Source organism: Cherax quadricarinatus, chromosome 31 (assembly GCF_038502225.1).
Source record: "Cherax quadricarinatus isolate ZL_2023a chromosome 31, ASM3850222v1, whole genome shotgun sequence".
Classification (NCBI taxonomy): Eukaryota; Metazoa; Arthropoda; class Malacostraca; order Decapoda; family Parastacidae; genus Cherax; species Cherax quadricarinatus.
This window is the reverse complement of record NC_091322.1, coordinates 16,843,570-16,861,084: the sequence shown is the minus strand read 5'-3', so window position 1 is coordinate 16,861,084 and position 17,515 is coordinate 16,843,570. Positions and strand designations below refer to the sequence as shown.

The 17,515-nt window shown below is 38.2% G+C and overlaps 1 protein-coding gene across 1 annotated transcript in view; it reads right to left on the bottom strand.

Moving 5' to 3' along the window:
- Positions 1-2,532: 2,532 nt before the first annotated feature.
- Positions 2,533-17,515, bottom strand: part of LOC128699252 (circadian locomoter output cycles protein kaput) — a 109,829-nt gene continuing 94,846 nt past the window's right edge. The window contains exons 10-11 of the mRNA XM_070090416.1: positions 3,992-4,099; positions 2,533-3,854 (exon numbers count right to left, since the gene is read on the bottom strand). Coding sequence (XP_069946517.1) covers positions 3,769-3,854; positions 3,992-4,099 — 194 coding nt within the window. The 3' untranslated portion in view covers positions 2,533-3,768. The remainder of the gene's footprint in view (positions 3,855-3,991; positions 4,100-17,515) is intronic.

Here is a 17,515-nt window from a genome sequence, read left to right as displayed (position 1 = left end):
GAATTGTATTTGAGAAAGGGTTGAACCCATGTGGGTTACTCAATGATACATGGTGAGGATATGGGGTATGGTACAGGGAAAAAAAATACAAGTGTTTAAATGACAACTGCAAAGGGAGAATGGTTACAATCAGTATAGCAAAGTAGTGTCGGGATGCAGAGGTGTAATGTCAGTAAGTAAGGGCATGAAGACAACATACAGAACAAGCTTTCATTGGCACTGTTTTGCTCAGAGTTGAGCAAGTCACAGAAAGGGTACTTTTTACATACATACTCATGCCAGGTGTTGATGCAGTTAGAACACTTCAGTCATCCTTCTGGTCTATTATTTACATTTACTACTGTATTATGGACTAAGTGTTTATGTATCATTCATCGCAACCTGCACATGGAATGGTGTATACACCAGGAATGCTGCAAACTGGTTTTTAAGAGTCCAGGTCTGGTGTCAAATAATTTTTGATGGATACTTTTTTTTAAATTACCTTGTGAGCAGACAGATGTCTTATCTTTCCAAAAGGCAACATTACAGATCTCATCATGACCCATGGCTGGGCTCAGAAAGTAGACAAACTCTCGAAACTCTTCTTCAAAGATATGGCACTGAAGAAAAGTGGTACGTACTAACATAGCTATGTCAGAAACTATTTGTGTCTTTACCAGAACTGAACACACAATTAGCAGCAGTGATGGTGCATACACCATTCTATGCATAGATAGTAATATATGAAAGAAAAGTCAAGGAGCACAGACACCAGAATTCAGGAACACCAGTACACTTATAAGGTTCACAACACTACTACACGTTATTCATCGAGACAAACACGAACACCTCATGGCATGGAAAAATGCCAAATGTTATTAAAGGACAGATCCTGACAATAATGCTTGGACTCCCTGATCATCAGCACAAGACCTTACAACAGAACCACTGTGCCTGCAGCCTACCAAAACCCTTAGCACACATTATCCTACATGGAAAATGCCCATAATCCAATAACTCAAAACTGAATTATGAAACAGTAAGTCAACTGCAATGTTTTGCTATCCTTATCATCAGCAGCTGACATAAGAGTCTTTATTATTCCTGACCCTTATGGGTTTCGCACTATATCTGATTGTGATAATTTATTGTTCTTCACTCTCTCAGAGTACAGTATATGTGTACAATAATAATCTCTCTTATAACCTGTGTGTCCAACATGCAAGCAGGAGAGTACAATCAACAACAATAGAGGATATCCAGAACCCTAACTGTGATCTTAATGCTAAACAGTTTGTTGGTCACTAATACAGACCAATGATGCAGTCAAATGATCTCATAAGAATTGAGTTAATACCAGAGAGTAGTCCCAGAATGGTAACTCCAAGTGCAAGATTGAAAGATTCTAAACTGCTAAAGGCATGGAGAAGTCTGCCAGTTCATTGCTCTGAGCTTTAGCACATGTATATCAGAACAAAACTGTTTGTTTGTATAAATTCAAAACATGTCTTACTCTCAGGCTAATGTAGATCTGATGTAAATGATTTTTCTCACTTTTTATCTGATGCACTAGAACACTATGAAACATTTGATTTTTAATGGAGGCAGACAGGTAGGCTAGCAGGTTTCAATCACATAACTGAAAGGTTCGATGAGTGGGCATCATATGACAGCATTCGTATCTCCCCTGAAGGGAGAGATGCTGCTGAGGGCTCTTGACCCAAGGAATTTTAACTTGTCTTTCCCTATATTAGATCAAACCTTATTGCCTCCCATTCTCATTATATGATCTCTACGGGTTTGGTGCTAACCGTTTAATATAACAAAAGGATTCAGAGAAACTGGTTAGTTGGACTGGTGTCCTGGAGGCAGGAAGGACACTACTTGCACTCAGATCAATATATGATCTAAAAAAGCTCATGGTAGAGTATTACTATATTCATGGGAAACCTATCAAAGACATACAGTGCCACATAAGCCATAATCAGGTTTGGTATGAAGAATGGGAAGGTACAGTAGCTCCAGTTTCTTGGATCAAAAGTTCTTCAGAATTGAGACACCCCCTTCCCCATGAAGGGTCATGGCAAGAATAAATATCGAAGGATCTTTCATGAAATACTGTATAGAAGGGCCCTCACATAAATAGCACCTTCGTTTTGGAGTTCCACGTTTTCATTGGCTTCAAACTGAGCACAGCGCTGTATGACACAAGTGTGTTTAGCATTTTTTTTATTGTAATAATAATAATTCAAATTGAGTCATTGTTCATCGTGTTCCACCTGCTGGTGGTATATGCACTGTATATGCGGGGCCCTCTTGTGCTTCTTCAAACATTTAAAATTTCTTTAAATGTTGGAAGACTGTTCACTTGGAATTTTTGTTACATTTATAAAAGTGTTTAACTATTATGTGTATGAAGCAGTCATCATCTGCATTAAGAAATTATAATGTGTAGGAATAATAAGAATGTCTACAGGATAAGGCAGAAAGGTACAAGGGTAAAGTCAAAGAATGAAAAGACAGTATTCATTGCAAGAGCACTGTGGGAAGAGGGATAAAGAAGAGAAAGATGATCATCAGGTGACACTTCAGTGAAAGTATAGTCTTTACTAACTATTATGAAAATGTTGCCACCATTCAGGTTGCTAATACATATTCCTCATCAATGCTGTCATAGTGTTACTGCTAAGTTAGTGTGAAAAGAGTGATAAAATTTGTTTTTGTCAAATTCATGTCATGATAATGTTGAACAATAACAATAATAAAAAATACTAATGGATCATGTTTAATTCTTTAAGTGATACTATATATATACAGAATCCTAATAAAACATTTTAAAAATAATGAGGTGTCTATTTTTACATTTTCTAACAATATTTCAAGATTTGCTTTTAACCCTTTCAGGGTCCGTGCCATAGATCTACGGCTTTAAGTTGAGTGTCCAAACCGTAGATCTATGCCATGAGCTCAGCTCACTCTGATAAGCTGTGAGTGGTAAATTTGGGCCTAGATATGAGAGAATACATCTACGTGGTATGTGTGCACCACATAAAACAAATCCTGCAGCACACAGTGCATAATGAGAGAAAAAAAACAGATAGAATGAAAGATATATTACAGAAATAGAGATGATTTTGATTGGTTTTAGTACTGGAAACGGCTTGAAACTGAGCTCAAAATAGCGGAAATGTTAAATTTTTGACGATGTTCAAGAGTAAACAAATAACCTCACACGTCTAATACACGCCAGCTGGTGGGTCTAATATACGTTCACAGATGTGGTGATATTATTTATACAATTATTACAATATTGCATAACAGTAAATCTTCTATTTTTTGGTTTGAATAAAAATTCATTATGTGAATAAAAAATAAAAATGGAATTCATTTGTAAAGCCTGAAAATGTAAATAATGAACAGAGGAAATGTTAGTTTAGTGCCAGGAATGCCTGCATTGTTTATTCTGGACCCTATTTTGAAACTGGAATATTTTGAACTTTGCATTAAATTGGCCAAATTACCAATTTCCGATCACTTTATTTTGTAGTTGAAACAGTTGCCTTGGCGATTTCTTGTGCTCAATCGATAGAATAGAAGTAATACTAGTGAAATAGCTAAGAATTTGGTCGACTGGAATAATGTAATTGGCCTAAAATGGGAGTCAAAGTCAGCAAAATCGCCGATGCATAAATATCGCTGACACATCAAAATTCGTGAGAGCATAATTTCATCAATTTTCCATCAAATTTCATACTTTTTGTTTTATTACCTTCAGAAAAAGATTCTCTACCATTTCATAAGAAAAAGTAAGAAAATTATTTTTTGAAAATTCTTGGACACTGGTGCACACTTTGAAATTTGGCCTCTGGACCCTGAAAGGGTTAATATACGTATAATATTGTATTTATAGGTAAAGATTAAACATAACGTTTAAAAGATAAACAAAGATGTATGAAAAATCTTAATTATATATATGCTCTGATCAAAACCCTGATGTAATATGTACTACCTGAAAGTTGATCAGAAATCTGAGGCTGGAAGTTCACTCCATACTGAGAGAAAAAGTTATTGTCTAAAACTGTCACAGATGAGCCCTCACACACCTGGTTATCTTCATCTGCAAGAAAATAGCAGTATAAATTTTAAATAAGAAACCACTGCCATTATATGATACTGAACTAAGAAAAACAAGAATGTACTGCACTAAGGTTCTGTTATCCAACCAAAGTGCAGCATGGGATATATATTAGATAATCTAAACCACTGGTTACTTGCCAGAATGTTATATGTACAGTATAGGCATACCCCAGCAATTAATACACTGTATTGTGATGTATTGACCTGTTCATCATTTCGTCCTCCTGGCCCAACTCGGGTCCCAGGCCTGGTCAGATTAATTATAACACACCTGTGGGCCTACAGGGTGGGTATAATTATGCCTATGAAAACTAAGTAGATCACAGCAAAAAGACTAAATAGCCCATGGCTAACAAATAGCATCCTCAGGTCCATTGATAAAAAACATAACTATGAAAAGCAGTTCAGACTGGGATTAACCCTTTGACTGTCGCGGCCGTATATATACGTTTACGAGGTACCATGTTTGACGTATATACGTATACTCATAAATTCTAGCGGCTTCAAATCAGGCAGGAGAAAGCTGGTAGGCCCACATGTGAGAGAATGGGTCTGTGTGGTCAGTGTGCACCATATAAAAAAAATCCTGGAGCACGCAGTGCATAATGAGAAAAAAAAAACTCCGACCGTTTTTTTTTAATTAAAATGCCGACTTTGTGGTCTATTTTCGTATAGTATTTGTGGTTGTATTCTCGTTTTCTTGGTCTCATTTGATAGAATGGAAACAATATTATAGAAATAGAGGTGATTTTGATTAATTTTACTATAAAAAGAACCTGGAAATGGAGCACAAAGTATGGGAAATGTTTGATATTTGCCGATGTTCAAAAGTAAACAAATGATGTCATTGTCCAATAAATGTCCAAATAGCCATTCTAATATGCAGTCATGAATGGGTTGATGTAATTTTTACAATTATTACAGTATTGCAGTAGTCTGCATAACAGTAAATCTTCTATTTTTTGTTTGAATAAAATTTCAAAATAAAAAGCAAGAGTAATATCACAAGGGCCTGGAGACATGACTGATGAACAAAGAAAATGTTATTTTAGAGCCAGGAATGTCTGCATTGTTCATTCTGGTCCTTATTTTGAAATTGTCATATTTTTTAATTTTTGTGAAATTGGCCAAATTGCAAATTTCTGACCATGTTATTGGGTACTTGAAATCGGTAAATGGGCAGTTTCTTGTACTCAATCGATGGAAAAAATGGAGTTCTGAAGAAATAGCTATGAGTTTGGTTGACTGGAATAATGGAATTAGCCGAAAATAGGGCTCAAAGTGGGCGAAATCACCAATTTGTAAATATCGCCGAGGTCGCTAACTTTGCGAGAGCGTAATTCCGTCAGTTTTCCATCAAATTTCATTTTTTTTTTGTGTATAATGAGAGAAAAAAACTGAAATCATGATTTTTCGATTAAAACAGCAACTTTGGTGTCTTTACAATCGGGAAAAGATTCTCTATCATTTCATAAGAAAAAAATTTTTTTTTTTTTTTTTGAAATTTTGCGACACCAGGAGACACGTCAGGATTGGGGGTTGCAACAGTCAAGGGTTAATAACTAAAGAACAAACCAAAAACTATACATCAGTACTTACCAATTTAATAATGAAATCTAAACAACTATATTATGCTAGCAGGTTTAATGAAATAAATATGAAGAGGACCTGGAAAATCTCCCATATCCTAGGCTATCAAAAAATAGCCAAAACCAGATACGTATAGTCTTAACTAAACCAAATGAACCTCATCTAACCTGCTGAAACAGTCAATATATTAATTGATTTCTTCTCTACTATAGGATCAATGCTAGCCAGCAAAATCTCAACATCTAATGCTCAGGCGAGTGACTAACTTCCTGGAGGTTATCCAAATTCACAATTACAAGTCGGCCATCACTAATCCAGCAATCAGTTATCCGGTTCCATCAGTAATCCGGCACTAATTTAGGCTAGCATAATTTCAAGTTTCATCATTATACTGACTCAGAAATTGTGCAGATAGTTGTAAATCCACAGCAGCAAGCCAGTGGAGGAGAAAGCAGTTATGAAAATGAAGAAGATGTAGCAGAAAGTCTCTACTGATAGGTTAATTAAGTGTATTCTAACCTAACCACTCTGTAATCCGGCAAACTCACTAATCTAGTACATTACAGGTCCCAATGATGCTGGATTAGTGATGGCTGACCTGTATAATAAATTTACTGAAAAATAAGGCAGGAAACCAAACTAATTTGCCACCACTAATGTGCTATTGCCCACTTTTGCAATTTTGCTCAACAAATCATTAGAACCCAGAACTTTCCCAACAACACTAAAGATAGCAAGGGTTACCCCAATTAACCCTTTCATTGTCAGGACCCCTGATTCTAAACTCTCACTCTGTGTTGAAAAATATTTGAAAAAAAAAAAAAAAAATTTTTCTTACCAAAATCTTAAGAATATTTTCGTGAGTGTTTAAAAAAAAAAAAATTGCAATCAGAACTTACCAAGATATAGAGGTGTGAAGTTGACAGACGGCAACAACGCCGACTGCCACTCACACGGTAATATTATTTTCACTTTTATTGTATTTTTTCTTTTATTTTTTAATATTTTAATTTTTCAAGTAACTTTTGTGGCCTGTGAGACCAATACAATGTGTAATGTATACATATCCACTTGTATGCAACACAATAACTGAACAAATATTATCATTATAATGTTTACAAAACCTGTTTACACAAACCAACAATAAAAAAAGTTGCTTATTACTATTGTTCATATTGTTATACACATATATAGTCACTGGACACATTCCTAGAACTGCTACAGCTAGTGGAAGGTATGTCTGGCCTTTGTTGTGGGTGCTGAGAGCTGCGTGGCTGTTATCACAATGACGCATTACAAAATCACCACCACCCATTATACACACCGTCTTACCCAACAAGCATGCTGTGTTCCCCACCACCCACATGGAAATAAGTCACTTTGTCTGGCTTTTTTGGGTTATCTTAGGTTGATGGTCATCTGGGTCATCCTTCCTTCCTTCCAGTTTCTTGGGCATTGCTTTCAGTCACAAACTCCTCAAAACCACGAAATTCATCTTAACTGACACTTCCATCTGTGTTAGAACTGTCACTTAGGAACAGAAGTGTCCCAATTCGCCGGGGAGCAAGGTATTTCTTACCGCGAGGCATGGGAAACAAGACATATTGAAATGGCATTCCCACAATGCACCACTGGCTCTTATGATTTTTCTTTATACTGCACACACTGACCATGCAGACCCATTCTCTCACATGCAGCCCTAGCAACTTTCTCAAGCTAGATTTGAAGCCGGTAGAATTTTGGCATAGTAGTATTACGGGACCGCACTGGCTCTCAAGCCGTAATATTACAGGACCAACAGCAAAAGGGTTAACAATGGAGATGATCCAACTGATGTAAATAATTATGCTAATATCCAACTTGCCTATAGGTAGTAGGTTAGTAGACAGCAATCGCCCAGGGAGGTACTACCATCCTGCCAAGTGAGTGTAAAACGGAAGCCTGTAATTGTTTTACACGATGGTAGAATTGCTGGTGTCTTTTTATTCTGTCTCATACACATGCAAGATTTCAGGTACGTCTTGCTACTTCTACTTACACTTACGTCACACTACACATACATGTACAAGCATATATATACACACCCCTCTGGGTTTTCTTCTATTTTCTTTCTAGTTCTTGTTCTTGTATATTTCCTCTTACTTCCATGGGGAAGTGGAACAGAATTCCTACTCCGTAAGCTATGCGTGTTGTAAGAGGCGACTAAAATGCCGGGAGCAAGGGGCTAGTAACCTCTTCTCCTGTATATATTACTAAATGTAAAAGGAGAAACTTTCGTTTTTCCATTTGGGCCACCCCGCCTCGGTGGGATACGGCCGGTGTGTTGAAAGAAAAAATATCCAACTTGACTCTGCTATCTAAAATCTTCAAAAAATTAATTCATAAGCAAGTTTACTCTTTCCTAGTGCCCCACAATATACTTATTCCCAGGCATGGGGATAAGTATATTGTACTGCTATAAAAATGCTTGAATTGCTTTTATGCAGCTCTTGAAAATAATGAATATTCTCTGGGCCTCTTCATAGAACTTCAGAAAGGTTTTGATACAGTGGATCACAACATGCTGCATCTTAAGCTAGAACACTGTGGTATCAGAGGTCATACTTTTGCACACTTAAGTCTTATTTTAATAACAGACATCAGTATATCTCCATCAATGGTGTAACCTCGTCAACTCGGCCTGTCAACAGAGGGGTGCCACAGGGCAATGTTCTTGGCCCTTTGCTCTTCCTCATATACATTAATGTATCTTGTCTCCCTGAACCTGTTCTGTTTGCAGCTGACAACTTTTGTCATTTCCCACTCAAATTTGTTTTCTCTTAACAACCCTATCAATGGGAGCTCCTAATAATATCCATATGGATGACCAATAAACTCATTCTTAATACTGACAAACTATCCTACATGATGTTTGGGAACAGAGCTATAAATGTCCAACTAAATAATAATGACCAACAATTCTCCGATTGTATGACAAACTGAGGAAAAATTGTTAGGTCTGCAACTTGAAGTTTAATACCCACATTCAGCACATAACAAAGATCTCCAAAATACATTACTGTGTTAACTCAAACAGCATTACCTACATTGTACTACTCTCTAGTCCATCCTTACCTCACCTAGGGATCTACTAAATCAAATCACCTAAAGACCAATAATAAATCAACAAAAAGAACCTATACAAACATTTAGTCAATCCAGTGCCAGACAACACACTCCCTTACTCTTCAAATGTCTAAACTTGCTTAACATGCATAGTATGCACTCATACTACAATGTTTACTATCTAGTGGAACCTCAACTTACGAGTGTCCCAACATGCAAGTTTTTCGAGATACGAGCTTTCGCTCGGTTGATTTTTTGCTCTGAGTTACGAGTAAGCTTTCCCCGCAACCCACAACCGACACACCTCACTTGTTTATTTGTGATTTCATGCTTTAATTCCATGGAAATCATCCTCTTTTTCTTCTCAGCACTGTCCTTTGCACTTACAGTGGAACCTCAAATATCGAACTGCTCTCAACTCAACCAATTATGTAAGTGTATTTTTGTAAGTGCTTTTATAAGTGTATTTTTGAGGGTCTGAAATGAACTAATCTAATTTACATTATTCCTGATGGAAATAAATTCGTTCGGTAACAGCACTCGAACAGCAGTCTGGAACGAAGAAAAGTTCGATATTTGAGGTTTCACTGTACTTTCTTAGGACCCATGGTTAGAAAGAAGAAATTTGTCCAAATAGCAAATAATACAAGCAAAGGAGGACAAAAATGTTTCTACAGTGTGCTGTGCCAACTAGTGAAGTTACTCATGAGTATTATTAGTAGTACATAGTAGTATTATTACTATTATATTGTATTGTTACTATTATTACAATAATAATAATTATTATTATTATTATTATTATTATTAATTTAGGGAACTGGAGCACAGATCCAATTCCCTATATCAAGAGCCCCTCACCAGCGTCAAGGTTCCTTGACGCTGGTGAGGGGTTAAACGAGCAAACTTCAGTTCCCTAAATTAATAATAATAATAATAATAATAATAATAGTACAGTGCCTGCACTCTGAAGGAGGGGTGTTAATGTTGCAGTTTAAAAACTGTAGTGTAAAGCACCCTTCTGGCAAGACAGTGATGGAGTGAATGATGGTGAAAGTTTTTCTTTTTCGGGCCACCCTGCCTTGGTGGGAATCAGCCAGTGTGATAATAAAAAAAATAATAAAAAAATAAATAATAATAATACAATATAATTGTTAAATGTTGATGAAGATAGGGAAGCTGTGATTTTCGTGTATAGGACAAGGAGGAATAACATCTTGTAGGAGTCAGGAAGAGCCAGTTGTGAATGTGGGGGAAGTTCGTGAAGCAGTGGGTAGAATGAAAGGGGGTGGGATCCTTACGAGTTAGCACCTGAACTTCTTTATTTTTCGTTCGATTTCTTTCATTTTTTTTTTTGTACGTAAAGAAGCACCTTTCCATTTTAATGTGAGCAAGTTTCAATAAGATGGCTCAAAAAACAACTGAGAGAAAAAATTATTTACTAATAATCATACATATTGCAAGTTATTGCACGGTACTGTCGAAGTGGGACTTGGAGAAGCTGTTTTGGCATTATCTGCGCATAAAACAATGCTAAACTGTATTTATCCAGGTTAACTTTACTGTAATTTATCCTATCTTCATTCTTAAAAAAAATAAAGTTTGTATGTTTTTGTCATTCAGCCAGATATCTGACTTTTGCCCTCACAAAAATCAAAAACAAATTATATCTCAAAATGATAATCTGCAGTTTGTAAAACAATCTTTCCTTTATGTTGTTTGTGAATTTAATTGCATTCCTATTATTATTAACGACAGTAAGGCAATATATACGTGAATAACTTACTTCCGAGATAATCCGCGAAACAGCCGGACCACCGAATTTTTTTTTTTCGAGAAAATAGCATTTTTCTCAGTCTTATACTGCATTACAAGTGTATATCATAGTTACCCATATCTGTTTTCTTTAATATAAGGACCCTGGAGGTGAAAGAAGGAGAATGGAAGCCATCCCTAACTATGGGAATCTTATATTCCCGAGGGAATGCTCTAGGAATATGCCATATACAGTGGACCCCCAGTAAACGATATTTTTTCACTCCAGAAGTATGTTCAGGTGCCAGTACTGACTGAATTTGTTCCCATAAGGAATATTGTGAAGTAGATTAGTCCATTTCAGACCCCCAAACATACACGTACAAACGCACTTACATAAATACACTTACATAATTGGTCGCATTCGGAGGTGATCGTTATACGGGGGTCCACTGTATTATTCATTCTGGAGTATTTACCATATTTCTTTGTTATTTATATTGTTTATTATGTCATATTAGATCAATTGTGATAGATAAATAAGCAGTAGAAGTGATAATAGCGTTATATTGAAGCCGCGGGGGCATTGACCTCCGGAACTCTCTCCAGGTATTCCCCGGCTATCCCGAGACTGGAATTTCTGATGACGTCATCAAGATGTTCCCAGAAGGTTCCTGATTGGCTGTAAGTCTATGTATAAGTCCCACCCACTTTCTTATGATGCCAAATCGTCAATTATTATATCAGAAAGAATAATACAATAAATACACAAAAAAAAATCGGAAAAAAGAAACGTGAAAATTGAGGACAGGTGAGCAGACCTGCCGCGGGTGGTGACGTCACCCTAGGTGTTTTAAATGACTATAATTCCTTGTAGGAATGTCGTAGAACAATTATTCTTGTACCAGTGTGTAGCCAGAGAGTTAAACTATTTTTCTATGAGATTAACTCAATTTGTGAATTTTTTCGAATATTTTTTTGTTCGAGCTGAGAAAAATGTAAGGGTCCCTTAAGGCAGCTGGGATTGATGGGATAAAGACAGAAATGTTAAAAGTAGGTTGGGATATAGTTTGGAGTGGTTGGTGCTATTATTTAATAAATGTATGGAAGAGGGAAAGGTACTTAGGGATTGGCAGAGAGCATGCATAGCTCCTTTGTATAAAGACAAAGGGGACAAAAGAGTGCAAAAATTGTAGTGGAATAAGTCTGTTGAGTATACCTGGTAAAGTGTATGGTAGAGTTATTATTGAAAGAATTAAGAGTAAGATGGAGAGTAGGATAGCAGATGAACAAGGAGGCTTTAGGAAAGGTAAGGGGTGTGTAGACCAAGTGTTTACAGTGAAACATATAGGTGAACAGTATTTAGATAAGAGTAAAGAGGTTTTTGTGGCATTTATGGATTTGGAAAAGGCATATGACAGGGTGGATAGGGGGGCATTGTGGCAGATATTGCAGGTGTATGGTATAGGAGGTAGGTTACTGAAAGCAGTGAAGAGTTTTTACGAGGATAGTGAGGCTCAGGTTTGAGTATGTAGGAGAGAGGAAGATTATTTCCTAGCAAAAGTAGGCCTTAGACAAGGATGTGTGATGTCACCGTAGTTGTTCAATATACGTATTTATAGATGGGGTTGTACAAGAAGTAAATGTGAGGGTCTTGGCAAGAGGTGTGGAGTTAAAATATAAAGAATCAAACACAAAGTGGGAGTTGTCACAGTTGCTCTTTGCTGATGACATTGTGCTTTTGGGAGATTCTGAAGAGAAGCTGCAGAGGTAAGTGGATGAATTTGGTAGGGTATGTAAAAGAAGAAAATTAAAAGTGAATATAGGAAAGAGTAAGGCGATGAGGATAACAAAAAGATTAGGCAATGAAAGATTGGATATCAGATTGGAGGGAGAGAGTATGGAGGAGGTGAGTGTATTCAGATATTTAGGAGTAGACGTGTCAGCAGATGGGTCTATGAAGGATGAGGTGACTCATAGAACTGATGAGGGGAAAAGGGTGAGTGGTGCACTTAGGAGTCTGTGGAGACAAACTTTGTCCATGAAAGCAAAGAGGGGAATGTATGAGAGTATAGTTGTACCAACGCTCTTGTATAGGTGTGAAGCATGGGTCATGATTGTTGCAATGATGAGGCTGGAGGCAGTGCAGATGTCATGTCTGAGGGCAATGTGTGGTGTGAATAAAATGCAGAGAATTTGTCGTTTGGAAATTAGGAGAAGGTGTAGGATTACCAAAACTATTATCCAGAGGGCTGAGGAGGGGTTGTTGAGGGGGTTCGGACATGTAGAGAGAACGGAACAAAACAGAATGACTTCGAGAGTGTATAAATCTGTAGTGGAGGGAAGGCAGGGTAGAGGTCGGCCTAGGAAGGCTTGGAAGGAGGGGTTAAAGGAGATTTTGTGTGCGAGGGGCTTGGACTTCCAGCAAGCATGCTGAGCGTATTTGATAGGAGTGAATGGAGACAAATGGTTTTTTAGTACTTGATGTGCTGTTGGAGTGTGAGCAAAGTAACATTTATGAAGGGATTCATTGAAACTGGCAAGCCGGACTTGAGTCCTGGAGATGGGAAGTACAGTGTCTGCACTCTGAAGGAGGGGTGTTGATGTTGCAATTTTATAACTGTAAAACACCCCTCTGGCAAGACAGTGATCGAGTGAATGATGATGAAAGTTTTTCTTTTTCGGGCCACCCTGCCTTTGTGGGAATTGGCTGATGTGTTAAAAAAAAAAATAGTAATAATAATAATAATAATTATAAGAATAATAATAATGAGTAACTTCACTAGTTGCCACAGCACACTGTTTACCCACACTGCAGAAGCATTTTTGTGTTGCTTTGCTTGCAATATTTCAGCTATTTGGCCAAATTTCTTTCTAACCATGGGTCCTAAGAAAGTGCAAAGGACAGTGCTGAGAAGAAAAAAAGGATGATTTCCATGGACTTAAAGCATGAAATCATAGATAAACAAGTGAGGTGCAGGTTGTGGGTTGAGGGATGCTGCTCTGCCTATCTTCCACCCTCCATCTCTTCTCCCGGGTAAATATGTAAGTACACTTTATAAAACCAGTTTATTTCTTTAAATTCTATTATGTTTTTATACAATATTTCTTACAGTGGACCCTCGGTTATCAGCTGTAATCCGTTCCAGAAGGCCGGCCGAAAACCGAAATAACATTTCCCATAAGAATTAATGGAAATACAATTAATCCGTTCCAGACAAAAATATTCACAAAAAAAAAATAATTTTTTTAACAATTATATAAATATTACATACCTTTATTGAAGACTAATGCTGGCTTCTGGAATATAGGGAGGAGGAAAGTGGGAGGACTAGTGTTTGGAAGGGGAATCCCCCTCCATAAGGACTTGAGGTACCAAGTCCTTATCTGGGGTTACTTCCCTCCATGGTCTTTTAATGCCACTAGGAACAGCTACACTCCCTGCAAGTTTGCTACATTCCCTGCATGCCTATTACACCCCGTGCATGCTTGCTACACTCCCTGCATGCTTGCTACACTTCCTGCATGTCTGCTACACACTCTGCATGCCTATTACACCCCCTGCATGCTTGCTACACTTCCTGCATGTCTGCTACACTCCCTGCATGTCTATTACACCCCCTGCATGCTTGCTACACTTCCTGCATGTCTGCTACAATCCCTGCATGCCTGTTACACTCCCTGCATTCTTACTACACTTCCTGCATGTCTGCTACACTCCATGCATGCCTGTTACACTCCCTGCATGCCTGCTACACTTCCTGCATGCCTGCTACACTTCCTGCATGTCTGCTACACTCCCTTCATGCTTGCTACACTTCCTGCATGCCTGCTACACTTCCTGCATGTCTGCTACACTCCCAGCATGCCTACTACACTCCCTGCATGCCTGCTACACTTCATACTTAAATTCCATGGTGTTTCTCACTTTCTTTACCACAGGAACTTTCTTTGGAGCCATGGTTACTTATTTCACAGTTGCACTGCAAAAATAACACAAATTACAATGGGAAATAAGCAAAATGTTTGGATGTATGAGCAGAAGCTTCCTCAGCCACTGAGAGAGACAGCCAAACTGATGCACAAGTGGCCCCAACTGGCAGACAGACGCATCCAAAACAGCTGATCACCAAATTAACAGCCGATAACCGGGTGCTGAAAAACCGGCTGATCACCGAGTTGGCCGATAACAGAAGCAGCCAATAACCGGGGTCCACTGTATTTATAAATACATCGTTTCAGTGTTTTCCTTATGAAACTAGTGATCTAGTGCAGTTAGCTTCACAAACACTCCATTTTTTCTTATAATAAGAGCATGGGAAGATATAGTCAGCTGGAGCAGTATGGCCGGTGCCACCACCACTGGTCACATAATAACATATTTTATTCATTCTAAAGTATATATCATGTTTCTATGTTATTTATATTGTTTATTATGTCATATTAGATGAATTGTGATAGCTAAATAAGGTATACTATCAAAGATACGGTACTATATTCCACAACCAGCTCTCCTTGCCCTGTATCACTCACTCATTTACCCCTATCTCACCTATGGAATTTGTGCATGGGGTACAACAACAATAAACCATCTCAGACCACTAATAACACAGCAAAAGGCTGCAGTCAGAATTATAAATTCCCACTCCAGACAGCATACTCCACCAATATTCAAAAGTCTAAACTTACTCACCATAGAGAACATCCATACCTATTATTGTGCCTACTACATACATAGAACACTACATTCAAATATAAACCCTCCACTCAAACTTCTTACCAACCTTAACAGGACACACGACCATAACACAAGGCACAGATCACTCTTTGATGTTCCCTTGTCCATCTCACACTATGTAAAAACTCTATGCACATAAAAGGACTCTTCTTAATAAAAACCACCTACTCACCCAAAACTAAATACAGTGGACCCCCGCATAGCGACCTTAATCCGTGCAAGAGGGCTGGTTGTTATGCGAAATGTTCGGTATGCGAATGAAATTTCCCCATAAGAAATAATGGAAATCAAATTAATCCGTGCAAGACACCCAAAAGTATGAAAAAAAAAATTTTTTACCACATGAAATGTTAATTTTAATACACACAAACTGAAAAAGGCATGCACAATTACATGACACTTACTTTTATTGAAGATCTGGTGATGATTGATGGGATGGGAGGAGGGGAGAGAGAGTGTTAGTGTTTAGAAGGGGAATCCCCTTCCATTAAGACTTGAGGTGTCGAGTCCTTTTCTGGGGTTACTTCCCTTCTTCTTTTAATGCCACTAGGACCAGCTTCAGAGTCACTGGACTTCTTTCGCACAACATATCTGTCCATAGTGGCCTGTACCTCTCGTTCCTTTATGACTTCCCTAAAGTGTTTCACAACATTGTCAGTGTAATAATCACCAGCACGGCTTGCAATAGCTGTGTGAGGGTGATTTTCATCCATGAAGGTTTGCACTTCAAGCCACTTTGCACAGATTTCCTTAATCTTTGTAGTAGGCAACTTCTTCAATTTCTCTCTCCCCTCCTCTGAACCAGTTTCCTCAGGTCTGGCCTCTTGCTGTTGAAGTTGATCTATCAGCTCATCAGTGGTTAGTTCTTCATTGTCCTCCTCCACCAACTCTTCCACATCATCCCCACTAACCTCCAACCCTAAGGACTTTCCCAATGCCACAATGGATTCCTCAACTGGCATAATCCTCTCAGGGTTAGCCTCAAACCCTTCAAAATCCCTTTTGTCTACACATTCTGGCCACAGTTTCTTCCAAGCAGAGTTCAAGGTCTTCTTAGTCACTCCCTCCCAAGCCTTACCTATAAGGTTTACACAATTGAGGATATTAAAGTGATCTCTCCAAAAGTCTCTTAGAGTCAGTTGAGTTTCTGAGGTCACTACAAAGCACCTTTCAAACAGAGCTTTTGTGTACAGTTTTTTGAAGTTTGCAATAACCTGCTGGTCCATGGGCTGCAGGAGAGGAGTGGTATTAGGAGGCAAAAACTTCACCTTAATGAATTTCATGTCCCCATAAAGTCGCTCTGCCACGTCTGTAGGATGACCAGGGGCATTGTCTAACACCAGGAGGCACTTAAGTTCTAATTTCTTTTCAGTTAGGTAATCTTTCACATTGGGGGCAAATGTATGGTGTAAACAGTCATAGAAAAAGTCCCTAGTGACCCATGCCTTACTGTTTGCCCTCCACAGCACACACAAATTCTCCTTGAGGACATTCTTTTGCCTGAACGGTCTGGGAGTTTCAGAGTGATACACTAATAAAGGCTTCACTTTGCAATCACCAGTAGCATTGGAACACATCAACAAAGTAAGCCTGTCTTTCATAGGCTTATGTCCTGGGAGTGCCTTTTCCTCCTGAGTAATGTAGGTCCTGCTTGGCATTTTCTTCCAAAACAGGCCTGTTTCATCACAATTAAACACTTGTTCAGGTTTCAGTCCTTCACTTTCTATGTACTCCTTGAATTCCTGCACATATTTTTCAGCTGCTTTGTGGTCCGAACTGGCAGCCTCACCATGCCTTATCACACTATGTATGCCACTATGCTTCTTAAATCTCTCAAACCAACCTTTGCTGGCCTTAAATTCACTCACATCATCACTAGTTGCAGGCATTTTTTTAATTAAATCGTCATGCAACTTCCTAGCCTTTTCGCTTATGATCGCTTGAGAGACGCTATCTCCTGCTAGCTGTTTTTCATTTATCCACACCAATAAGAGTCTCTCAACATCTTCCATCACTTGCGATCTCTGTTTCGAAAACACAGTTAAACCTTTGGCAAGAACAGCTTCCTTGATTGCCTTTCTGTTGCCCACAATAGTAGAGATGGTTGATTTGGGTTTCTTGTACAACCTGACCAGGTCGGCGACACGCACTCCACTTTCATACTTATCAATGATCTCTTTCTTCATCTCTATTGGAATTCTCACCCTTATT